Raw genomic sequence first — 23,759 nt, forward strand, 5'->3', positions numbered from 1 at the left:
ATCAATTAGACAAGGCCAATTGAACCGAAGATGATAAGGAAGGTGAAGATGCAGATGGAGAAGGCTTTCTGAATAGTCCAACGAGTAGTAACAGCCGCAAGAGGGCAAACTGCACTGCAGATACAGCCACAAGTCCACCCAAGAAAAGCAAAAGTCCAATGTTGAAGATGTTTTAGGGGCTGATTACAAAGTTACAAATTGCCAGAAATAAGGAATAAGAAACACTAGCTCAAATTACAAACAAAAAGAGCTGGCAGAAGAAAGAGATGAAAGAAGATATAGCAAGATGTCTGAATTTGGCTGTGGAGTGTGGGACAAATATGGACATAGAGGAATACTTCATGGCTACTAAGTTGTTTAGTTCTGAATACAACCAACAAGTCTTTTGCCAGTTCAATAAGAATGAAGACATGTTTATGTGGTTGAAGAGATGGTGCAATGACTATAATTGATTTGATGTTGTAGCTTAATCTATGTGGAATTTTTTGTGGAACATCTGAGTGTTGGTTGAACTTTATTACTGTGTGATGAATCTCTGAATATTTGATGAATTTCAAATTGTGCGATGCTTCTCAGATTATAATTTGATGCTGCTTTGATTAAATTTTCTTGCTGATTATTCTATTGATGATGTTGCTAATTATAATTTGATGTTGCTGCTAATTACATTTGTTGCTGTTGATGAAGTGGAGATAGCAGAACATATCTTGAAGTGTCATAACAAGAGGAGAAGAATTGCTATTATTGCTAGTGCCATGATCGATATGTACCACTTTGACACATACATGAACAGTACAAAGTACCAACAGAAAGTGGTTATGAATGGGTCATGAAAACACTAGCAAATAAGTAATTTTTCGAATGTATGAGCAATTTTCTAAATGTATGAGCAATTTTGAAGATCTGCAGCATGGTCGAGCATGGCATCGGGCAAAATAGGGGTGTTGAACAGATGGTCACACACAATGAATGATTAGGGGTAATATCGTCTTTATTTATCTGCTTTAATGGATTTTAGTCCCTAGATTCAAATAGAGTAGGGACTAAAATAGTCCTAGATTAAACTTTAGTTCCACTTTAATATAGGAATAAAGGAACGGCTTACTTTGACATATTGCACGCCGTCCCATTTTCTCCACCTCATTCCTCGCCACATTTTCCGTCCAATGTTTGTTGTGCAACTATCTAGTGGCTGCATGTGGTCGTCTCAACTAATTTTCTTGTCCTTATTACCTGCAACAATGGCTGCAATGCATATGGATTTGCAAATAGAACATGCATGGGCAGGTGCACCGCAGCACATGGCATGGCATGACTTGTATTTGCCCATCTGCACCGCACCGAGGTATTTGTTGGAGCCGTACGTCCGGCCTTGATCATTATTTGTAGCTTATTACACCCTAGTAGCTAGCCAAGAATATAATGTATACATTAACTACTTCGTCCTTTCTAAACTGTAAGATATTTTAACTTTTCTAGATACATAGATTTTCGCTATGTATTTAAACATAATATAAATATAAATGCTTCCTGTCAAAAAAAATATATATAAATCTAAATGTATAGTAAAAATATGTATCCAAGAAAGTCAAAATAACATACAATTTGGAACGGCGGATGGAGTAGTAGCTGGCGCGTAGTTATAAGGAATTAAAGAACATAAACAATATGAGCAGGGATTAGAACCAGCTAGCAATCAGATCACGCTCTAGCTACATCGTTTGACCAATGTGAAAGGAGGGGTATTGGATTGGACAGAGAATTTTCTACCATAAATATGGGGGTACCGTACCCATGAAGATGGTGTCCCCCCCCTCTCTCTAGGGCTATCCACATGATCGAAGCTGGTCTGGTTAGTCATATGCCGGCGATAAAGATAAGATTGATGGTGCACGCACATCTAGCTCGATTTATTTTCTTGTTGCTTCTCCCGAGCTAAGCTAATAAGCTAGGCTCTCTCTCTCTCACCAGGTCGAGATGGGCCTCACATTGGCCCAAACTTGGTATCCTCGTTTGTATTTCTGGGGGGGAGTGGGCCTCCATCCAATAGTTGCAGAGTGTGCTTCATTCTCGAGTTTTGTGGGTTTTTTTTTATTTTGGCGCATGCAGCAACCCCCAGGCGTCCGATTTTGACAGCAAGCAAACAGTCCAATCGATGGGGAAGAGGTAACAAACTTCCGATTAGAGTTTCACGAGGTTTCATTGGTACGAAATTAAAGAAGAGGCAGAGGGAAGCAGTTTCATCTAGATGAAACCAACTGTACATGACATGTGAGAGGAGTTTCATTTCCATGATACCTACTAGGCACAGTTACCAAGTTCTTAACTTTAGTAACTGTGTAATGAAACTATACACTAAGATTGACCTTAGAAGTGAGTTTAGATGAAATAGATTAAAAGTCTCTTATTTATTTAGAGATAATTGTTTTAGGGGATGGACAATATGTGTTCCTTGAGAAAAGGTAATAATTAGGTAGGAATAGTGGAAGATGGATGCACCCCGTACCGTTCATCATGATTTATGATACAATTTTCCACCTCTAAATCCAATACCAAGGACATATATTCTCCCTAAACTCCCACTCTTAATTCTCTTCTAAACTAAAAAAAAGATAAAATCAAACTCCAAAGTTTGCCTTGGGTCGCCAAAAGTACCGTAATTGCAGATGAATGAATATATCACTCAGGCGGGAACACCGAGTGGGGAGGGTCGTCTCGTCCATCTGCATGCGCGCCGCCACGTCTGGACCATTTGCCAAGAATAGCACGCACTCTCCGATCCTATCCATGGATCATCCCATGGGATGGAATGGAACAACTACTGGGCCGGGGGACGCGACGAGGGAAGAGGAAGACGGATCGGACAGGAGGGAGCTCAACCAACCATCCATGTTCCTAGCTTGTTCCATCCGTGGAATTTATGGTAGCAAGACCGGCCGGCCCAGAGGGAAGAGCGGAGGAGCAGCGGAGATTTCTTCTGATCGATCGCCCCGTTCCCTGCCGCCGCTACCTCATCTGAATCGCCGCCTTCCTCCGCCGTCTACTGTTCCTTCAGGTAATAACATCACATCCGTATATGATATGATTGTAATGCGCATTATTGGCCTACCTGATTGTGATACAGAGTATGCATGGATCGGCACAATCAAAATCACATCTTGCTTTCAAAAAAAACTGGAATGCACATCCATCTTTATCTCAACATACATTTGCAACTCTTTATCTGAAATCACCAATGCGAATTTTGGCCATTCTTTCTTTTGTGCCTGGTGCACAAAGCTCCTGACTTTATGGGCACTAACCCTGTACACTGCATCTCTCATCAATAGGGAACAAGAGCGGCGGCACTTCAATTTGCTAGAGCAGGAATCGTCCTCAGGTTCTCTGTAAGCCAGCCATTTAGGCCAGGCAGACAATGTCAGCTTCCGAGTTCAGGATTCCGTACCAGCAAGTAAGCGGCTCCTACATTTCAACAAGAATTTTCTGGTTTCTTGCTGGAGTTTGCTTATCAGTGTACATAATAACCTGTTGTATTTAGTTTCAAAAAAAATAATAACCTGTTGTATTATTAATTGGGTATGACATTTCTGATTTTGGTAGCAATTCCATTGTATGCTGATCTCAGGTAGCATTTTAGTGATGAATCATTCAGATGTAAGAGAGTAAATTTAGTTAAAGCGCATAAAATTTGTTACATAATGTATGCCTATTATATGGAAGATATGCTTTGAATTGTGGGGGGAATGAACTTGTCATGTAAAAGCCTCCTTTCTCTTTCCCTCTTGCACTAAAGCCGACTTCACTAGATCACTGTTAAATAGTTCTACTGTGTCACCGTGCTACATGTTCACTCCACTTTGTTTCATTCTGTTGACAGGTTTCTTCTTCACAGCCTGCTGAGAACGCAAGTCAGTTTAAGATTTGCCGATGTGGGGAGGGAGACACGTCTGAAAATGGTGACAGCCCGCCGACTTCTTGTCCTAATTGCCAGGTCTGAGAGATCTCCTTAAACCTAAAGGCTGTGTGCTGGAGCAAAAATAAATAAATAAAAGAGAGAAAACAAACGACCTTTTCAATGTTGCACTTTGTCCTACAATTAGTACGCTGCTCGACATGTTGCTGCGTACTTAGCTTTATCTGCTGACTCTGTACAATTTGCTGTTTTCACAATATGTCATTGGCTCGTTGCTATGCATTGCTTGCACTGATGCTGATCTGCAACTTGGCTGTGCTTTGATTTTTTTTGGCGCGTGCGTAACAAAAGACTAAAGTGGGCCATTGAACGGCTTGTAATCGGACCATGTATTCTTTCTTAATACAAAAATACACAGGTCTCCTTCATATTCGGGAAAATCTGCAATTCGGTTGTGCCTCAGCATATGGTCAAAGTGAAAGTTATTAGAAAGTTAATTTAGTGTTGCAAACTACAATATTAATTTGGATCATGTTAAATAGTGAAAAAAACTATACCTTGTTATTTTCTCTATATCATTGTAAGAAAATTTTCAAGGCCCATGATAAATACTCTTGTAGTGCAGGTCCTTAAGAGTGGGCATCTACTACTTTCATCGAAAGGTATGTTTTCCTGCAAATATGTATGATAATGCATAATTATGTGTTCTCCTTCCTCTCCTTTAATATCTTAAATAGTTTATTTATGCCACCATTGTTTTAGTGCCAAATGTTCATATTTTGTTTAATCTTGGCTGTACTACTTTCACTTTTTTGAGATAAAATATTACATATTAAATCTGCTATAAATAGGAATTGGATGGACATCATGGAAAAAGCGCTGGTTTGTTCTTACGAGGGCATCGTTAGTGTTCTTCAGAAGTGACCCTGTAAGATATATTGCACCCACATATTGCACTAGTTCCTTTTTATTTATGCTATACTGTAGGATATCTGTACTCTTTTTTGCGTTTCTTACTTTCTTTACATCATTATTCATACATCAAACTGCACAGGCTCTCTGTGGTATCCTAATCATATGTTTGAGGAAAATTTTCTTGAAATGAAAAACACTAAAGAAGATTTAACAGCACTAATCCTCTTCTCATGAGGACATCTGCTAGACTGACCGAGTTCTGTTTTTATTGGGTCCTCTGGATACAGTTATACCATGACTATCTATTAAAATCTACAGCACAGCTACTTGTTGTAATATTAGCATTGTATCGCTCAGATACCCCTATAGGTTGTCGAATTAACATGACTCTTTTGTGGTCTAGATTGGAATACAGTTATCATTGCCTACACACTTTATGAGGGGCAACATTCTGGTGACACTAGCAGTGAAGTGGGATAGTTAATTTTCATCCTATTAGTTGCAATCGGAAAGTGGCATGAAACAAATGCTAAGGCTACTTTTTATTGTCACTGCGACCATTTTCCTAAAGCGCAAACATGATTTTATCCGAGTAGCAAGCCACAAGTACAATTGCTAAAGCTTGTTTTTGTGTTTTTTTATTCAAGTATGGTTTTTTAACATACAAAACTAACCATATTTCAAGGGGAAAAATTAATCTGATCAGATTAGGTAGGCACACCGTAGTTACTCCCAATTTTGTGCTTTAATATCAGAATGTGCCCCCTCCAAGAGGAGCTGAACCAATTGTTACACTCGGTGGAATCGACTTGAATAGCTCCGGAAGGTATGCATTGAAAACCAAAACTTTGACAAAAGGTTGATGATTCTTCAATACTATCTGATAAGTTTATAATCTTGTGGAATGCTTAAGTGTTGTCGTCAAAGAAGAAAGGAAACTTCTGACGGTGTTATTTCCTGATGGCCGTGATGGGCGAACTTTCACTCTTAAGGTCAGTTGTCCACTCCACACAATTTCTGGCATATTGCTTTTCGTGTTCCAGGTGGGTTTGGCTGTGTCACAGTTTGCCCAACTGACTGTGTCTGGCAGTGACTGGTGAAGCAGCAGTAGTGATGGTTAGATTGAGGGGATGGCAGTGCTAGTTGTAGTCCAGTAGTCCCTTAGGGGCTTATAGTTGCAGGGTTCTACCCTGTGTGTACAAAATGACCCATCTTTTGTTCCATTAGTACGTTACAGGTATCATACCTTTATGTTATTATTTATGAAGTAATGGTATGAATTTTCACCAAGCAGGCAGAAACCACAGAAGACCTAAATGAGTGGAGAAGTGCATTGGAAAATGCTCTAGAACAGGCACCAAGTGTAGCAAATACAATGGGGCAAAATCCAATATTCAGCACTGATGTAGCGGCAGAACCTGCAGAAGCTCCAGCTGAACAGTGTAAGCTGTGCTGTCTTTCATCATTTGACCACCATTTTAGATGTTAGATCTTTTTAATATGCCTGCATCTCTTACAAATTGTAGAATGGAACTCCTTTATTTTCTGAGAATTGACACTTTCAATTTCTTCATTTTTAGTTTTTTTGTTTCATTGTTCAATGAAAACCAGCTTGACTTCGAAATACCATTGTTGTGGTAAAGGACTGAAAATGTCTAGATATAGTGATGGTTTTGAAATTATGAAAAGTACTTAAAAAGTGACTTGTATGATTTACAATTCTGATGGCAGTGCAATGTTCTCCTTCAGTCCTATATGTATGATTTACAATTCCTGTGGAATGCTTACATAAACTTATATAGGAACAGGGTGTAGCTCAGTTGGTGAAAGTGTGAGTGTACATCCCTGCGACCCAGCTTTGAGTCTTCTTCAGCTCAAATTTGTGTGCCTATTTCTTCTTCTTTACAACGCCACCTAGTTCCTCTTAGGTTGGTCGAGTTTTTTCTAACATAAACTTATACTCATGCTTCAATATAGCTCCAGTTGGTAGACCTTAGTCTATTTATTTTGTGCATTTGTGGTTGATACTCATAACATATGTTTGGTTGCATATTAAGTTAGATACTTCATCCCATTTGCATAAGAAGCTTTTGTCACCCAATCTTTCTTTCTTATCAGAGCTCATTTTCTTGAGTCAATTTTATCTTTCTAATTCAACTTTCTTCTCACTCTTTTGGGGGAGGGATGGACTCTTTACATTTCATTATGCTAATCAGGTTCAGTTGTTTGTCTTGCAGTGGAGGACAGTTCTGTTATTGGCAGACCTGCAGAATTTGCGCTTGTGGATGCTGATGGCAGTCCATCATTTCTGGAAAAGGCCCTGAAGTTCATTGAGGATCATGGTAAACATTTTTGCTTATTGGATTCAATCAGTACATAATCTCGAAAAAAATTGTACTGTGATGAGTAGAGGCCTGAATTCGTAAAAACCATTTGGCAGTCTTAACACACACACAAAAAAAACTTTATCTGTAGGGGTCAAGGTAGAAGGAATCCTGCGCCAGTCTGCTGACGTTGAAGAAGTCAAACGCAGAGTTCGGGGTTATGAAAAGGGTCATTTCCTTTTACTGAACATCTTATTTTCTTATCTGGGATAACTATGTTTGGTGTTTGGCAGTGTTTAGTTAAACTAATAAATGATCTGTGTCTTTTTCACTATGTTTTCATAAAGATATTTTATGAGTGTTGTAATAATGTGCATGCGTTGCATTTTTGTCTGCTTTGACTGCTTTACCATATTTATACAATTTAAAACACATTTAATTTTATTTCTTAGGGAAAAATGAATTCTCCCCAGAAGAGGATGCACATGTTATTGGTGACTGTATTAAGGTATTTATTTGGCAAGTTTGGTTACAATCTCACTAGAAAGGAATGTACTGTGATGATATGCTTGTCGCTACTATTTGTTTGGTTGTCATTTGGTACAGTATGTTCTTCGAGAGATGCCATCATCTCCAGTTCCCGCATCATGTTGCAGTGCCCTGGTTAAAGCGTACCGTAAGGGTAATTTGGAACTTCTTTATGCATTCAGCAGTCTTGTTGTATTTATGAATTAAGCAAACCTATATATAACCCCTGTCATAAAGTAATTACAAATAAATTAAATCAATATATGCCCTTACCTGCAGCATTCTGATGTGTTAGAATCATATGATGATCAAGACTAGTGGTTATACAGGAACTGACAAGACAAGAAGACTTGATGAGATAAATAGAGTGATATATGAAGTTTTCCCAGAACCAAATCGACAATTATTGCAGAGGTATCTACCTTATTATAATTTATATGTTTATATTCTATTTTCTTGTCAAAAGAATCCGTGTAGTCAACATATTAATGCTTGTGGTGTCATAATTGGATTTTCATTCTTGTAAGAGTTTCTCATCCCTTAACGTTGTTATAATCAATTTGACTTTGAGTTTTACTATCCTTTACAACCATAGCAACATCCAAAGGGCTCCAGACTTATCTGGTTTCTTTCAGGATTCTTAAGATGATGCAAATCGTTGGGTCACACAAAGCTGTAAATAGGATGTCTCAATCTGCTTTGGCGGCTTGCATGGCACCACTCCTTCTTCGACCTCTTCTTCTTGGTGAATGTGAAGTCGACAATGAATTTAGTATGGGAGGGGACGGTTCATTCCAGCTACTTCAAGCTGCTGCAGCTGCAAATCATGCTCAAGCTATTGTTATCATTATGATGGAGGAATTTGATCAGATATTTGATGTATCCTCTTTTTACTTCTCGTTTTCTTTTTGCGTACTCAAGCTCCATTTTAAGTAATGCCACACCTAGTTTTTCTTGAGTATTCAACTGATTATCGAACAGGACTTGGAAGATGGCTCCTGTTCTTCAGACGCTTATACAGAGTCTGAGGATGATGACGTTGATAAGGAATATTCCACAGATAACGACATCCATGATGACGATGGTTCTTATGACTCTGGTGAAGATGACATTGAAGAAGACTTGGATGACAATACTGAGCACTACTCTGATGGCAGTGAACATGACACTAAGATCAATGCTAGTGACAAGGTACTTCATCTGATGATTGTATTGATTCCAAATATTGTAGATGAAACATTCTCCATGCTGGTATTGGAAGGTCCTTCAAGGCACGTGTTACTTTTCTGTAGCTTTTCAGGATATGCTTCTTGTTTCACTATGCTATTATTTATTTATTTAAATTTCCTGACTTCACTAGGTTGTAGGTTACCATGTTTTTCTTCCTTTTAGCATGCATAGATTGTCTCCCTGGTTTATATGCTTTGACAATTAAAGTAGGTGCCTAAGTTATGTGTGGTCAAAATTTTGGTATTTAAGATAGTTATTTTCATAACTGCTTGTCTTTCATGGAGATTTAAGTGATGTGTGTACCGCAAACTGCTTCTTGGAGCTTGTAACTATATTCTTAATTTCTTACATGAGAAAACCTTGGTCACACTATGTTATTGAATTATGATATAGGAGAATAGTTTATATTACTGCTTCAAAGCACATAAAAATGCAAATAATTAATTAACTCATATGGCACAAATACATTTATTTTCTCAATTGCAGCTTTATACTGCTGACTTCAATTTTTTTGGTTCATAGGTAAAAAACAATATTTCAGAAACTGCAGGTAACTATAACCAGTCTGTTCTAAAAGCAAGAATAGAAAATGGTGCATCAAGGGAAGGTACTGATCAAAATTCTTCTGCTCCACTTAATTCATTTTCCACAAAAGTTGCACAAGTGGAGGATACCTCTCAAATGGATATCAATAGACGATCCCACCCGAAACAGGAGTCATGTGGATCAAATGAATCTAAAGGTCACATGGTAAAATCAAATTCTCGTTCATCAGCTTCCAAACAAAAATCTATGGAGAAATCAAGCAGCTCAGGACACAAGGGCAAAAAAACTTTATGGGGCCGTACTTCGGTAAGAAAAATTGTTGTTGGCATTAACGCTAGTAGGATAATCTTACAGATTTACTGGAATACTTGAAGTGCAGGCAAGAAAAGACCTGTCAACAGAGGAGATTGAATACGGCGGTGATGATGAGTAAGTAGCCCTGCCCCTGCTATGCTGCTAGGTGCGCTTGTATGCTACCTTGGACTTTAGGCATATCCTATTTATTGAATGAGTTGCAAACATATATATCCCTTGGAAGCACCCAATCTTTCCTTTTCTTGCAATTGGTTTGTTTTGTGCATTGCATGATAGACAAACTTGCCATTTGGCATTTGCCATTCACTCGTTCAAATTTGTAGCTTTTGTTAAGATCTCCTTCCATTTGGAATTTACATCTTAACTTTGACTAGTAAAAATATGGCAAACTAACAGCAGTTTGGAACTAAAACACATCTAAAATTCAAGGAAGCTTTTACAGTTACGGCTGACATTTGAGTTATATTTTGATTTGGCTCCTGAACTAGGACTCTTATTGATAAACTTGAGAACAACAAGACTGATCTCCAATCAAAAATTGCAAAGGAGGTACAGCCTTTTCCCTTAGGATCACATGAATTGGGTTAAGTGGCATCAGACTCCTCCATATGAGATTATATTGTTCCTTTTCATTTTGTAGGCCAAGGAAAATGCAATCCTCCAGGCAAGTCTAGAAAGGCGGAAAGAAGAACTACGTGAGCGCCGTTTAGCACTTGAAAAAGAAGTAAGAACTGAAGGCTGAACTTCTTTTTTCAATTGTGGATCAGGAAGACCCTGGTAGTGGTGGCCTTTACAATTGGATCACTTTGTGTCAATAAGAGGTCATTGTACCATCAAGAAGAAATAAAACTTACATTAACTATATAAAAACATAAGAAGCTATGCAATGTAGTAGTGCTGAAAGTGTTCAGTATGCAGAATTACAGCCATATTTATAGTACTTTCATTCTTCTGAAACGTTTTTGGTGTTCTTTTCAGAGTAAGCCATGCATTTTATCTGTTTATCAATAAAATGTGTTCATCCAATAGGTTGAAAATTTGAGAGACCAGCTACAGAAAGAGAGAAATTTGAGAGCATCCATGGAGTCTGGGCTGATGAATTTGCGAAGAGGGCAGGTGTCCTTGCCGTCAACAATAGACAGCAAGGTAGATTTCTAAACATTTGTATCTGAGTTTAAGCGCCGTTTCTTTTTTTCTTAATAATTTGAAATCTTTGTCCCAATGATAAAAGACTAAGGCTGATCTCGAGGAAGTCGCGACTGCTGAATCTGATATTATGAACTTGAAGCAAAAGGCTTCTGATCTTCGTGGGCAAGTCAGTGGCCAGCAGCTGTGCTGTGAATCATGCAACAAACGGCTCCTAAATACAGACAGGACTGGCGGGTAAGATCATGCTCTGGTATTTTCACCCTGTTTGCCATCGTTTCAGTTCTAGACTAGCACTAAATTGGGGTCCCTTTCTCCAGACCTGAAAGCTCCTCAGTGGAAGCATCATCGATTGTCAGGAGTGATTCTGCATCTGGCACGGTAAGAGTTTGAAATGCCCTTCATTCTGCTTTCAGTATAAGCGGGAGGAAACTCTGTATTTTCAGGTTAAAGAAAGCAGAAAGCTTTTCAGGGTGATGTTGAGCAATCAAGGAAGCAGACCACGCAGGGTTCACCTTCTTCAGCAGACAAGCCAGGTCAGGAGGCGGTCGGGAGTATCAGCCAGAGGGCTCCTCAAAGGATGCAATCGATTGCCAGGGAGGGCCAAGACGGGTCGTCATCTACGTCCAAGTGGACTTTTGCGCAGAGACAATATGCAACCAGTCCGCTGATAAGGGTTAGTGAGATGAGAATGAGATGCTCCTTCCTTCCCTTTTGCTGTCGACTGATGAACTGATGATGAATATGTTGTTGGTCAGGAATCTGGTGGAAGCGCCGCACCAGCAGCGTCGTTTGCATTAGCCAAGCTGACAAACCGACTCAACTTCCTAAAAGAACGGAGGGCACAGCTGGCAAGCGAGATGCAGAGCTTGGATCTGGGTCGGCCCCCGGCTACCGCCGCCGCCGCTCCTCCATCAGTCAAGTCCCCAAGCCCAAAAGGGCCTGAGAAGAGGAAAAGTTGAGAGTCTGATGTTGATCTGTTCCTTGTGTTGAGCTGAATCTGAATGTAGGCCAATGCTAAGCTAGTCTATATCTGAACCAACAGCAGTGTAATTTGTGCGCAGGTCCATCCGTCCAAGTCTGTACATGTTTCCACAGATTTTGTTGATACAAACTTGCATATTCACGTAGATATGCATTGAACGCGTCTGCAGCTAGGCAGGCTGTTCCGTTGGATTCAAAGTTGGAAACATATTCTAAACACAGGATGGCACATATTCTAAAGCTCAAATTCATTGTCTAGCAACATAATACAGGTTCACAGTGACACATTAACATTACAGGTACAAGAAAGTGCAGAGGTAGATCCCTCGAGGGTAATGGAAAGTCTCAACAAAGCGCAGAGTTCTCTCAGGTCTCGACTTCTCCTAGATGATAAGACATAGATATGCTGCTGCTACAAACTTTCACCAGGATTCAGGCATGATATCCCGCGGTTAACAAGGTGGTGATGCCTCTACTCTGCATCACTTGCCCTCATTGATGATCCTGACAGCCTTGTTCACACCATCCGCCTTCTCACCGGAGACTGCTCCACCCTCTGGGAGATCAAACTTCCTGCGGCTCAGCGACCTCCGCTTCCCTGGTGACTGAGGGTCCACAACCTCAAGCATTGCTTCAAGCTCCTCTAGCATAGATTTCTTCGCAGTCCTCACCATGTAGTCAGGTCCCTGGATCGAGGCAAGCACCAATACAGTTAAGACTCTGAGGCTAATTGCCAACAACACACAAACCACAACGGTTAATCAATCGGCAAGTACATGTTTTGTACAAAAGAAGCAGATGAAGGAAGCCGGGTACGAAACAGTTCATATGACTGACATGTAGTCGAGGAAGCAAACAAAGACTAACGTGATTGTCTTACATAATTTCAGTTCAACAGTACTGCAGAGGTTTGTGAGTTTTATGGATGTATGAGAGTAAAGACAAGGCACACAGAAATTATGAGACAGAGCCTAACGTTTTTCTTCACTATCATAGTGTCCTCCTTCGACAAAGTTCAATCCAACAGAAAGACTTATGAACTTGGAGCTATGCAGGTTCAGTAATCATAGATAGGTTAAGATGCTTGAATGTCTAGAAAAAATTGGAATTATTTCAATGGCTTTCCTGACATTTATTTGATTTGCCATGGAAAGTTGGAAACCTACAACATAAACAGTAGAGAAGTTCTAAACGAACAAGCTGGCATGTATCTATCCGAGTGCTTACTGATAAATTAAATACCAACCGAATAAATCTTGTACTGCTGAGGAAAATTGATTCCACAGGAAATATACAGCATGGTCTAAGAAAAATGTAGTAATATACAAGACAGTGCTAAAGGATTTGACCTCACACATCAGTGAATATACCGTCGAGAAAAGATTGTCATAAGTAAATCAGTTTTTGCATATGTTTTCAGGTCTTGGGCAGCCATTCTGGATTTCTAGTATTATATCTAAAAAGCATCTTCGAGAAAAACATCTAAAACAAGCCGATAGCATGGTCTTATGGTGATGGATGGGGATAAGCAATTAAATTCATTCCAGAGATCATGTATGCAAACACAAACATCACACTTTAATCAATAACTTCAGATACTAGGATATTACTGGAAGCCATTGCTTAATAATAAATGGCCCCCATGGTAACAATGCAACAACTGAATTTGCAATCTAACAATGTAGCTAAGAAAACAGTGAGAGACAGGTAGGTCACCTCAAGTGCATCCACGGTGATGAGCAGTACAATGATCTTTTCAGAGAACCTCTGGCGCTCTTCATGGTCATGCGCGATGCGGCGCCTGTAGGAGATGTTATAGAAGAGGGACCTGATCTCCTTGAGCTTGGCTTTGGCCACAGCCAGATCACGCAGGCAGCGGAGCACCTGGGAGCGGTGAGCAAGGTGAGCCCTGTAGTTCATCTGGATGAGCAATGCAGCATCCTCCGGGGACAGCTCCTTCTTCTTTCCCTTGCCATTGCCCTTAGCAAAAGCCTTCAAAGGGGAAATGCAGTGCAGGGAAGGACTGGTCAGTACAATAAGCCAGAAGTACAGATCTAGGACGTAAGCGCGTTCAGCATTCCCAAAAATCTTATCTTTCTTCAGATCACAGTAAACTCGAAGCCCAAACGAAGCATCTAAAACCCCAAATAAACCCCAACACCCACACGGTGCCGGTGGGAATGAATGAAAAGAAGAAAATGTGAGACCTTTCTGATGGCGACGCATCCGGCATCGTTGTCGTCTGGAATCTCCTCGATCTTGACGGTGGCGACGGGGCATTTCTTCGCCTTGTTGACAACCTTGCCTTCCTTGTTCTTCTTGTGCTTGTCGGCGATCTTGGTCTTGTTCCTGTCGGCCTTCTTCTCGTCCTCTTCGTCGCTGGTGTCGGTGGCGGCGAAGTCCTCCTCCCAGGTGTAGGCTTGGGACCAAGGCTGGAGGGAGCCCTTGCCCTTGACGGCGGCGCCCCACTTGATCTTCCTGGAGGATCCGCCCTTGGCCTCCCACTTCCACTTGCGGTCGAATCCGTCGTCGTTGGGGGACTTGATCTCGGCCTCCCACTTGAGCGTCCGGTCCCCCGCGCGCGGCTTCTCGATGGAGGTCCACTTGACCTTGCGGCCGCCGGCCTCGGTGACGTAGGTGCACTTCCTGGTGGTGGGCTCGGGGCGGCGCGCGGCGACGGCGAGCTCGAGGGCGGCGACGCGGTCGGTGAGGTCTCGGAGGAGGAAAGGGTAGGGGGACGGGGCGGGGAAGGGGTTGAGTGGTGGCGCGGGGGGCAGGAAGAGGTCGAGTTCGGGGAATGGGGAAGTGGAGAAGGGGGATGGGCTGTCATAGTCGAGGAATGGGCAGGATGAGGGTGGGAAGGGGAAGAAGGGGTCGTCGAGGAAGTGGCGGCGGGATCCCATGGCGTCGACGGCGACGGAGCTGGGCACGGCGGATCAGAGATGGCTCTGCTTTGACTGATCTCTCTCTCTCTCTCTCTCTCTCTCTCTCTCTACAGGAGTAGTGTAGTGTAGGCAATGGCGTGGGGTGTGTGCGCTGCACGTGAGGTGACGCAGCGCCACGCCGCAGGGAGTTCAGTTGAGAGTGCGGCGCCACGCGGCCACGCCACCTACCCCACACCTCCTGACCATCCCGGCGACGGCGAGCCGGCGACCATCAGACATGTGCTTCAATAGCACATGTGCCGCTGCCTGCTGCTGTGAATCATGTGACGAGTGCGCTCCAAGCACACGGAGCCTGAGGCCAACGGCTTTGCTGTTTGCTCCTTCCATGTTCCACCGTAATCCTAACTTATAAAAAATTTCATCTTTTTTCTATTTCTAGGCTGAATTCCTATTAGTTTCAATAGTCACAATTGTGCTTCAATAGCACTTTAACCAATGTTTTCCTGCACGATGATGTCTTGTTCGTTGTCAGTTTGTCAGTAGCCTCTTCCTGAGGCTGTCCTCTCCGACGCAAAATACGCTTTCCCAGAAGCAAAACGACTTCCATACCTGCCAGCGGAATGCACGCAGCCGGGCGGGCCCCAAACTTCCACTTCCTCGCGCGCGCGACCAACTCCTCCTCCTTAAACCCTAGCAGCCGCCGCCGCCGGCCCGCCGCCCACGCCGTCGCCATGGAGACCCTCAAGCGCAAGGCCCAGGACGGCCCTGCGGCTGCCGACAACGCCTCCCCGCTCAAGGCTGCGCGCTCCGACGCCACGGAGCCTCCCGCCCGCACCACCCTCGCCGCCGCGGAGCCCGTCGCCTGCGTGCACGACGTCTCCTACCCGGAAGGTTACGACGCGTCCGCCTCTGCCTCACGCTTGCTCGCCGGCGGCGCTGAGGGCTCTGAGCCCGCCAAGAAGTTCCCCTTCCAGCTTGATCCGTTCCAGGCCGAGGCCATACGATGCCTCGACAACGGCGAATCCGTCATGGTACAATGTCCAAAGTTTTTGTCTTGCTTTCTCCTCAATGCGTACATTGGCTCAGTTTATCATGTCCTGGATAGACCAAAATTTTCCCAGTACATTTGTCCACCCAGCTCGTCGCGTGCGTCAAATTATGTTTTTTTAGCTCCAGTGCCCCCTTGGATTATTAGGAAACGAGCCTCCTCAAATTACATTCACTAAATGCAAGAGGTTGCCCTTTTAGGTTGTCGCGTTTCAAATTTCTAATGATTTTGCTGCCATATAATGTATGCCCCATCAACCTGCTGCTCATGCATCCACCGCTCAGTGTTGATTAGCATTCATCAACGACTGCTAGTTCCCAATTCTCCAATGAGCTGTATGGTATCAGGGTACAACTCGTAGAAGAAGTATCCTTTTTTTTAATAAAAACAAAATCTGCTTTCCTGTTCTGTATATAGTAGTTGACCATTTCTCCTCCGTCAGCTAAAAGTTATATTATTGATGTTTCTGTATTTTGCTTTTGTGGATTACAGGTTTCAGCTCATACATCAGCCGGAAAGACAGTTGTTGCCTTGTATGCAATAGCAATGTCTCTGCGCAACCAACAGCGTGTCATCTATACATCTCCAATCAAGGCATTGAGCAACCAAAAATACAGAGAGTTCAAAGAAGAGTTCTCAGATGTTGGTCTCATGACTGGGGATGTCACAATAGAGCCTAATGCCTCCTGCCTGGTACTAGTTCCTTCCCTCGCTATTCTTTCAATTCACTTCTTGTATGTATCTGTGCTTGGCACTTAAAAGCATGCCCTGGCAATGCAGGTCATGACCACGGAAATTTGGCGGAGCATGCAGTACAAAGGGTCCGAGGTCATGAGGGAAGTTGCTTGGGTTATATTTGATGAGGTGCATTACATGCGGGATAGAGAGAGAGGAGTGGTGTGGGAGGAGAGTATAGTGATGGCTCCCAAGAACTCACGCTTCGTGTTCCTCTCAGCTACCGTACCTAATGCGAAGGAGTTTGCTGATTGGGTAGCTAAGGTATGTTACCAAGTTTCCCTAGTGCTCTGCTTTTCTGTTGCCAATTGACGTTGATGGTTTCTCAGAAAATTAAATAATGTTCATCTCCAACTGATGTACTTGTTAGAAGGCATTTGCTGGTGCACTTGGTCAAAGTAGATTGACATTTTGTTAACAGTGTAGGTTGTTTTGTTTTTTCAGGTACATAAGCAACCTTGTCATATAGTATACACCGACTACCGACCCACACCTCTCCAGCACTATGTATTTCCTTCCGGAGGGGATGGATTATATCTGGTAGTGGATGAGAAGGGGAAGTTCAGAGAGGACAGTTTTCAGAAAGCATTGAATGCCCTTGTCCCTGCTAGTGACAGTGACAAGAAGAAGGAGAATGGGAAGTGGCAAAAAGCTATTATAGCAGGCAAATCTAGCGAGGAAAGTGACATATTCAAGATGGTTAAAATGATAATTCAGCGTCAATATGATCCTGTGATACTTTTCAGCTTTAGCAAAAGGGAATGTGAATTTCTTGCTATGCAGGTGTGTTCTTTTGTAGATTATTAGTCAAGTTAGAGATCAGAAATATTTTTTGATTTCATGGAAGAAGATTTAACATTAATTTGATTTATATTGACTGTCATTCCTATGTGTAATAGATGGCTAAGATGGACTTGAACGAGGATGATGAGAAGGCAAACATCGAAACAATTTTTTGGAGTGCTATGGATTTGCTTTCTGATGATGACAAAAAGCTTCCGCAGGCAAGTTCTCATTTTGCCCACCACCTGTTACTTCCACTGTACAATATTCCCTATAGGCATCACATGCGCGTTTGTTGATGGCAGTCTTATGAAATGCTTTTCCAAGCTATCTACAGTGCCACACATTAACCATTTAATTTTTTTCTATTAGTAATACATGAACCAGTACTTTAGAATGGTAGGCAATGCTGTGAATTGATAATTCATTTTAAAACTGAGCCACTGGAGCTTTCTCAGGTTTCAAACATGCTCCCCTTGCTGAAACGTGGCATTGGCGTGCATCATTCTGGTCTGTTGCCCATCTTGAAGGAAGTGATCGAGATTCTCTTCCAGGAGGGCCTCATTAAGGTTAGCAAATTTTATGAACCTTATGATGTCTTGAATTGCTGTTATTGCTGAGCCTCAAAAGTACCACATTGCTGGTGGTATATCAACACTCAGCCAGCTACTTTTTATTTGGAGCAATGATAGTTAAGTGTAGATGTTTCTATATACATGTTGTACTTTTCTTTTTTGCTTCAAGCAAGAATTTCATGCTTCAAAAACTTAGGTGATAGCGGTTGATTCCTAGCAGAGAATAGATTCTGCTAGTTGCTACTGTGTTCTAATTCCATAATGAGGTTGGAATAATTCTTCTTTGAATAACACATAAAATGGATAGATCAGGGTTGGGGTAATTCTAGGCTTCTATGTTCGATTGCGCTTCTTAATTTATGGATAAATTCAAATTATTTATTTAGTTTATATCACAGTGGCTCTCATATCTGCTTAGTATCATGTACTGTCTTTACTTTGAGAATGTGATTCACGTCATGTTCTTTTATTCTTCTTCTCGGTAATGATAGTGTGCTCCCCCTGAGCATATTTATAATGTTTCCTTTGTAAGACTGATGTGTGTTGTGACTTCTTATTTCTTGCTAATATTAAAACCTGGTGTTACAGTGTTTGTTTGCTACAGAAACATTCAGTATTGGTTTGAACATGCCTGCAAAGACTGTTGTGTTTACCAATGTGCGGAAATTCGATGGAGATCGATTCAGATGGTTGTCGAGTGGTGAGTACATCCAGATGAGTGGCCGTGCTGGTCGTCGAGGTATTGATCAGCGTGGTATCTGTATCCTGATGGTAGACGAGAAAATGGAGCCTTCAACTGCCAAAATGATGCTGAAAGGAAGTGCTGATAGTTTGAATAGGTACATATCATGGATTCCTGGCATTTCTGGCACCTGTAGAGCATATTTGTTATCTAGCCTGGTCGAATGATCTTCATGAAAGAAAAAAAAAGATAAAGACTGAGATGAGCGGATCCTCTCAATCTGATAAATTATTTTGTTAACATTTGTTCTTAAGATGGTTGGTAGCAAGGTCCATGCTGATACTTGCATCCTGAAATCTTGAGTTAGCATGCCGATGCTCAAGTTCTGATCTGCTGTCCTTTTCATTGTTTGAGTCCTTATATGTTTCTTGTAGTTAAAGTGCGAAACTGTTCTGTTTTGCATGTTCTCACACAACTACCCTTTTGTTTATTATTAGTGCCTTTCATCTGAGCTACAATATGCTGTTAAATCAAATGCGATCTGAGGATGGAGATCCAGAAAAGCTTCTTCGGTATTCATTTTACCAATTCCAGGCTGATCGAGCTCTCCCTGATCTTGAGGTTTGTTGACATTGTCTATGATTTCCTTTTCTTTTAAAGTGAAGGGTTTATTTATGCTCTAAGTATTCTTCGTGGTCATCCTTCATGCATATCATATTTATCATAGTTGACAGTTCTCATATTTATCACATATTTCATGCATTTATTAACTTGTTGCCTGTTAAAATTTGTATACCTGCTCCACACTTCATCTATTGCTATGAACTTATTTTAATGGAACGTTTGGGTCCGTCTTATAGTGATTGTCAAGAGAATAGTCACTGGGGAAGTAAAGTTGATTGCTGTACTTCATGGAGTCCAATACAAAACATCATCTGAGGTTACATGATGTTGCATGTTCGAAAAAGGAACATGAGCATGCAAGCATTTTTTAATGCCTTCCAGAGTACTATGGAGGTACATTTTTTTTGAAAAACCTACTATGGAGGTACATCCATGCAGTAAGACTTCTATTGGACCATTACACACTGGTATAGGAATTTGTGCTGCTAACCTGGTAGACTGAATGTTTTCATCTACAACATCGTTGCCTCTTGGTCCATAAGGACTTTTACCAAAACAGAAACACAGGAACCCAGCAACAAAGCCCAAACTATTTCATGAAATTCACAATAGTACTCCATTTGAATGTTGTGCAGAAGCAAATCAAGGAACTGGAATTGGAAAGAAATTCCATGGTTATTGAGGAAGAGGAGAGCTTGAAGGATTACTATGAACTCTTACAGCAGTACAAAAGTTTAAAGAAGGATGTCCGTGATATTGTCCTCTCTCCAAAACATGTTCTGCCTTTCTTGCAACCTGGAAGGCTTGTCCGTCTTGAATATAGTACAGATGAGCCAGCTACCTTCTCCATTGATGAAAATATCACATGGGGAATTATTATAAACTTTGAAAAAGTGAAATCCCATGGTGAAGGTATTTAACCTGAACAGTTAATGTCATTTTCAGCCTATAATTTGCTAGTATGGTTTTCTATTTTCTTTACATGTTTAGAATTCAAAATGAATTTTATTCAGAAAATGTTTGGTAATGCATTCCATGAGAGGATTCATTTAGTTATACACTTTGAGGTGGATTGGAAAGGGATTTCAGGCTTAAGCAGCAGATATGCCTGCTCACCATTAGATGTTGTTTTCTGATATTTAGGTCCCTTCATGGATATCCTAGGATCTGCACATGTCCATGAGCTTTGGTCAATTGTGACAGGTGTTATAACCCTTGTCAGTCTTGTCTAGGTCTCTTTGGTGATGAATCGACTGGCAGCCAAGTGCCATTTCAGAGCAACACATATGACTGTAAAGCTATTCTGATCTCTAACGACTTGGACTTCGCTCATCCCAAAAGTTATATAGATATAGTTACCTTTTTTGACAAGCTGATCTAAAACAGCTTTATTCTGATTTATTTTGGATTAACTATTCGCGGAGCATAACTTCAACAGCTTTTAGCCTGTAGGCGTACATAAGTTAGGACATCTTTTTGACAAAGAGGATCTTGAATCCTCAACCACATGCAGCAAGTACATCTGGTTTAATTCCTGAAAACAGTCAGATTAGTAATGTGATTTTAGTTATGCCTTAAGGTGATTGCTGAAAGGGAATAGCTCTTACTCTTCTGGTTTTGCTTTTGCAGATAGGAGGCCTGAAGATTCTGACTATACAGTTGATGTCCTTACCAGGTGTTCTGTAAGTAAGGACAGCAGCGGAAAGAAAGCAATGAAGATTGTTCCTCTGAAAGAGCGTGGAGAACCAGTTGTAATTTCATTGCCACTTTCACAGGTTATTCACTTTGCACATTTGACCAGTGAAGATTTTATCTTATAATTTTATCTCCTTCCTAAGCTGCCCTTTTCCTAATCATGGATCAAACTGAATAAGGCAGGTTGATGGACTAAGCAGCATTCGGATGTATATACCTAAGGATCTTTTGCCTGTAGAAGCTCGAGAAAACACCTTGAGGAAAGTTGAAGAAGTGCTTTCAAGGTTTGCTAAAGATGGGGTACCTCTGTTGGATCCGGAAGAGGATATGAAAGTGAGAAAATGCTAAGGCATGCTGTCAGATTTCCTCTGTTTATGCAGTTCTGATACAATCTATTCTTTTTAGGTACAATCCAAATCTTTCCGGAAAGCTACCAGAAGAATAGAAGCTCTCGAGAGCTTATTTGAGAAGCATGACATACGCAGTTCTCCACATATCCAGCAAAAACTGAAAGTCTTGCATGCTAAGCAAGAATTATCAGCTAAAATAAAGTCCATCAAGAAAACAATGCGGTCCTCCACTGCTTTAGCTTTCAAGGATGAGCTCAAGGCCCGGAAGCGGGTTCTTCGCAGGCTGGGGTATGCATTTATTTTCTTTGACATGAAATGAAGTTGTTTTTTAAAAAGTGTGTTGATTTGGAACTTTTAAGACGAAGTGCCTACTTACATATCTAATGCTTGACTTGTTACAACTGTACCATGTTCTGTCATCAAATTTGCCGTTATGAATGCAATTTTGTTGAGATGTGTAGAAGCATAATACTTGGGCGTATAATATTGTGATATGAAAAGATAGACACAGAACATCATCAGTAGGCTATTTTACCAAATTAGAAGCATCTTCCACTGGTTTGGCAGAATTTTTTTGTTTTGAATATAATTGGAAATTTGTATATTCTATCTTGAGTTCTAAAAATCTCACTGTCAAATTGAAAGAGTATTGCATCACTCGTATCATGCAATCCTATCAACCTTCCGATTTCTCAAGAAGGCATATCTTTATTCCAGATATGTTACAAGCGACGATGTTGTGGAAGTGAAGGGCAAGGTGGCTTGCGAGATAAGCTCGGCTGATGAGCTAACATTGACAGAGCTTATGTTTAGTGGCACTTTGAAGGATGCTACTGTGGAACAGATGGTGGCGCTGCTTTCTTGCTTTGTTTGGCAGGAGAAGCTCCAGGATGCCCCAAAGCCAAGGGAGGAGCTTGATTTGCTCTTCTACCAGTTGCAGGAGACGGCAAGAAGGGTCGCTAACCTTCAGCTTGAGTGCAAGGTAATTAATACTAGTAACCCGTCATATCAAATGCCTGTCCTTATTTTTTTTGCGAGAGATATTTGGGCTTGTAGTGCTGTGTATAGATTGGATTGTGATACTGAAACGTGATGTGCTGATAATGACAGATCCAAATTGACGTGGAAAGTTTTGTAAATTCTTTCCGACCTGACATAATGGAAGCGGTGTATTCATGGGCCAAAGGGTCAAAATTCTACCAAATCATGGAGATGACCCAAGTGTTCGAAGGCAGCTTGATCAGGGCCATCAGGAGGCTGGAGGAGGTTCTGCAGCAGCTAATTCTGGCATCCAAGTCGATTGGGGAAACCGAATTGGAAGCGAAACTTGAGGAAGCAGTCAGCAAGATCAAGAGGGATATAGTGTTCGCTGCATCTTTGTACTTGTAACATGTCTTGACGGCGTCATGGTTTAGGAAGAGCTCCAAAGCAAATAGAGAATTAAATCACTTTTAGCTCTTGTTCAAGTGCTGTTGGCCTGATGAAGCTTCCTGGTGGTAACATGGAGCAGTGATGCGGCAGGCAAAGTTTTGTTAGTGTTGTTGAGCTTGTAGAGGGCCTATTTAATTTGGAATGGAAGACGCAAGAGTTTTGCAGGAACTGATACTATTCTGCCAGAAATTCTGGAGAATCACAGGAATCGTTGTAGCTTGTACAAGTAAATTAGATAGGAATGGTCCATGGACAGAAATCTGTACTGATTTTTGCACTGTACACAATCACAGATGCACTGAAATCCATTATCTGCCAGAAATGAGTGTAAGAGGGCCGGTCAATTTCAGATGATGATATTTTTTTTGTGTGTGCTTATATGACTGCAAGCCTCGATATCACCTCTATCTAAGTTGAATTTATATTAGAGTTCAATACACCAACGGCCCTTGAACTTGTCCTGAGGTAACTTGTCCTGATGTGCCACTTAGGTTCACGAATTTGCAAAATTGAAATTTGGCACTTCGAACTTGTTAAGTTGTGCCACTTAGGTCCATACCCCCTTTGAAATCTGATGTGGCATGTTAATATAGCGCCACATGAACGAACATATGCAAAAAAAGCCTTTAACATTTATCTTCTTCTATATTTGCATCCTCCTCGTCTCTTTCTCCTCTCTCTTCGGACGACACCGGACGGGCCACATGCGGGTGGCGAGCGCGGTACGGCTGAGCAAGCGGCGTGCCAGCCGGGGGTGGCGGTGGTAGCGTCGTGAGAGGTGCTGGCGCCCCTAGCCATCGAGATGGACGGCCCCCACCAGCGTAGCCCACTAGTGCCAAGGGCAGTGGTGACGGTGCCCGGCGTGGCTCGCTAGTGGTGGAGGAGGAGGCGGCGGCGCCAGGTGTGGAGAGACCCCTAGCCGCCGGGATGAGCAGCCCCCACGTGGCTAAGGTCGGCTCCCACGCCCGGCGTGGCCGACGTTGGGTGGAGGAGGGAGGAGAGGGATGGAGACGAGGTGGAGGGTGCTGATGGCTCTGGGATGGCCACCGG

The 23,759-nt window shown here is 41.8% G+C and overlaps 3 protein-coding genes across 3 annotated transcripts; 2 read left to right on the forward strand and 1 right to left on the reverse strand.

Annotated features, from left to right (window-relative positions):
• Positions 1 to 2,749: 2,749 nt before the first annotated feature.
• LOC101766216 (rho GTPase-activating protein REN1) lies at positions 2,750 to 12,148 on the forward strand. Its single transcript, XM_022825765.1, has 24 exons — positions 2,750 to 3,055; positions 3,330 to 3,451; positions 3,878 to 3,991; positions 4,539 to 4,575; positions 4,765 to 4,841; positions 5,584 to 5,654; positions 5,742 to 5,820; positions 6,123 to 6,270; positions 7,066 to 7,170; positions 7,304 to 7,381; positions 7,605 to 7,660; positions 7,759 to 7,834; positions 8,010 to 8,094; positions 8,316 to 8,559; positions 8,662 to 8,871; positions 9,433 to 9,762; positions 9,836 to 9,885; positions 10,260 to 10,320; positions 10,412 to 10,495; positions 10,801 to 10,917; positions 11,003 to 11,154; positions 11,238 to 11,298; positions 11,390 to 11,593; positions 11,676 to 12,148. Exons 2-24 carry the CDS (start codon positions 3,416 to 3,418, stop codon positions 11,877 to 11,879), a joined length of 2,679 nt encoding a protein of 892 aa, XP_022681500.1. The 5' UTR covers positions 2,750 to 3,055; positions 3,330 to 3,415; the 3' UTR covers positions 11,880 to 12,148.
• On the reverse strand, positions 12,133 to 14,938 carry LOC101766624 (BAG family molecular chaperone regulator 7). Its single transcript, XM_004964224.4, has 3 exons — positions 14,109 to 14,938; positions 13,618 to 13,893; positions 12,133 to 12,587 (listed from the first exon to the last, which is right to left on the reverse strand). The coding sequence occupies exons 1-3, from the start codon at positions 14,802 to 14,804 to the stop codon at positions 12,384 to 12,386; spliced, it is 1,176 nt and encodes a 391-aa protein (XP_004964281.1). The 5' UTR covers positions 14,805 to 14,938; the 3' UTR covers positions 12,133 to 12,383.
• Positions 14,939 to 15,417: 479 nt separating this feature from the next.
• On the forward strand, positions 15,418 to 23,068 carry LOC101767036 (DExH-box ATP-dependent RNA helicase DExH9). The gene is made up of 14 exons (XM_004964225.3): positions 15,418 to 15,817; positions 16,327 to 16,527; positions 16,615 to 16,833; positions 17,014 to 17,352; positions 17,469 to 17,573; positions 17,811 to 17,921; positions 18,516 to 18,766; positions 19,107 to 19,230; positions 19,869 to 20,145; positions 20,863 to 21,008; positions 21,112 to 21,261; positions 21,334 to 21,566; positions 21,996 to 22,260; positions 22,389 to 23,068. The coding sequence occupies exons 1-14, from the start codon at positions 15,518 to 15,520 to the stop codon at positions 22,665 to 22,667; spliced, it is 3,000 nt and encodes a 999-aa protein (XP_004964282.1). The 5' UTR covers positions 15,418 to 15,517; the 3' UTR covers positions 22,668 to 23,068.
• The last annotated feature ends 691 nt before the right edge of the window (positions 23,069 to 23,759 follow it).

Source organism: Setaria italica, chromosome IV, assembly GCF_000263155.2.
Source record: "Setaria italica strain Yugu1 chromosome IV, Setaria_italica_v2.0, whole genome shotgun sequence".
Taxonomy (NCBI): Eukaryota; Viridiplantae; Streptophyta; class Magnoliopsida; order Poales; family Poaceae; genus Setaria; species Setaria italica.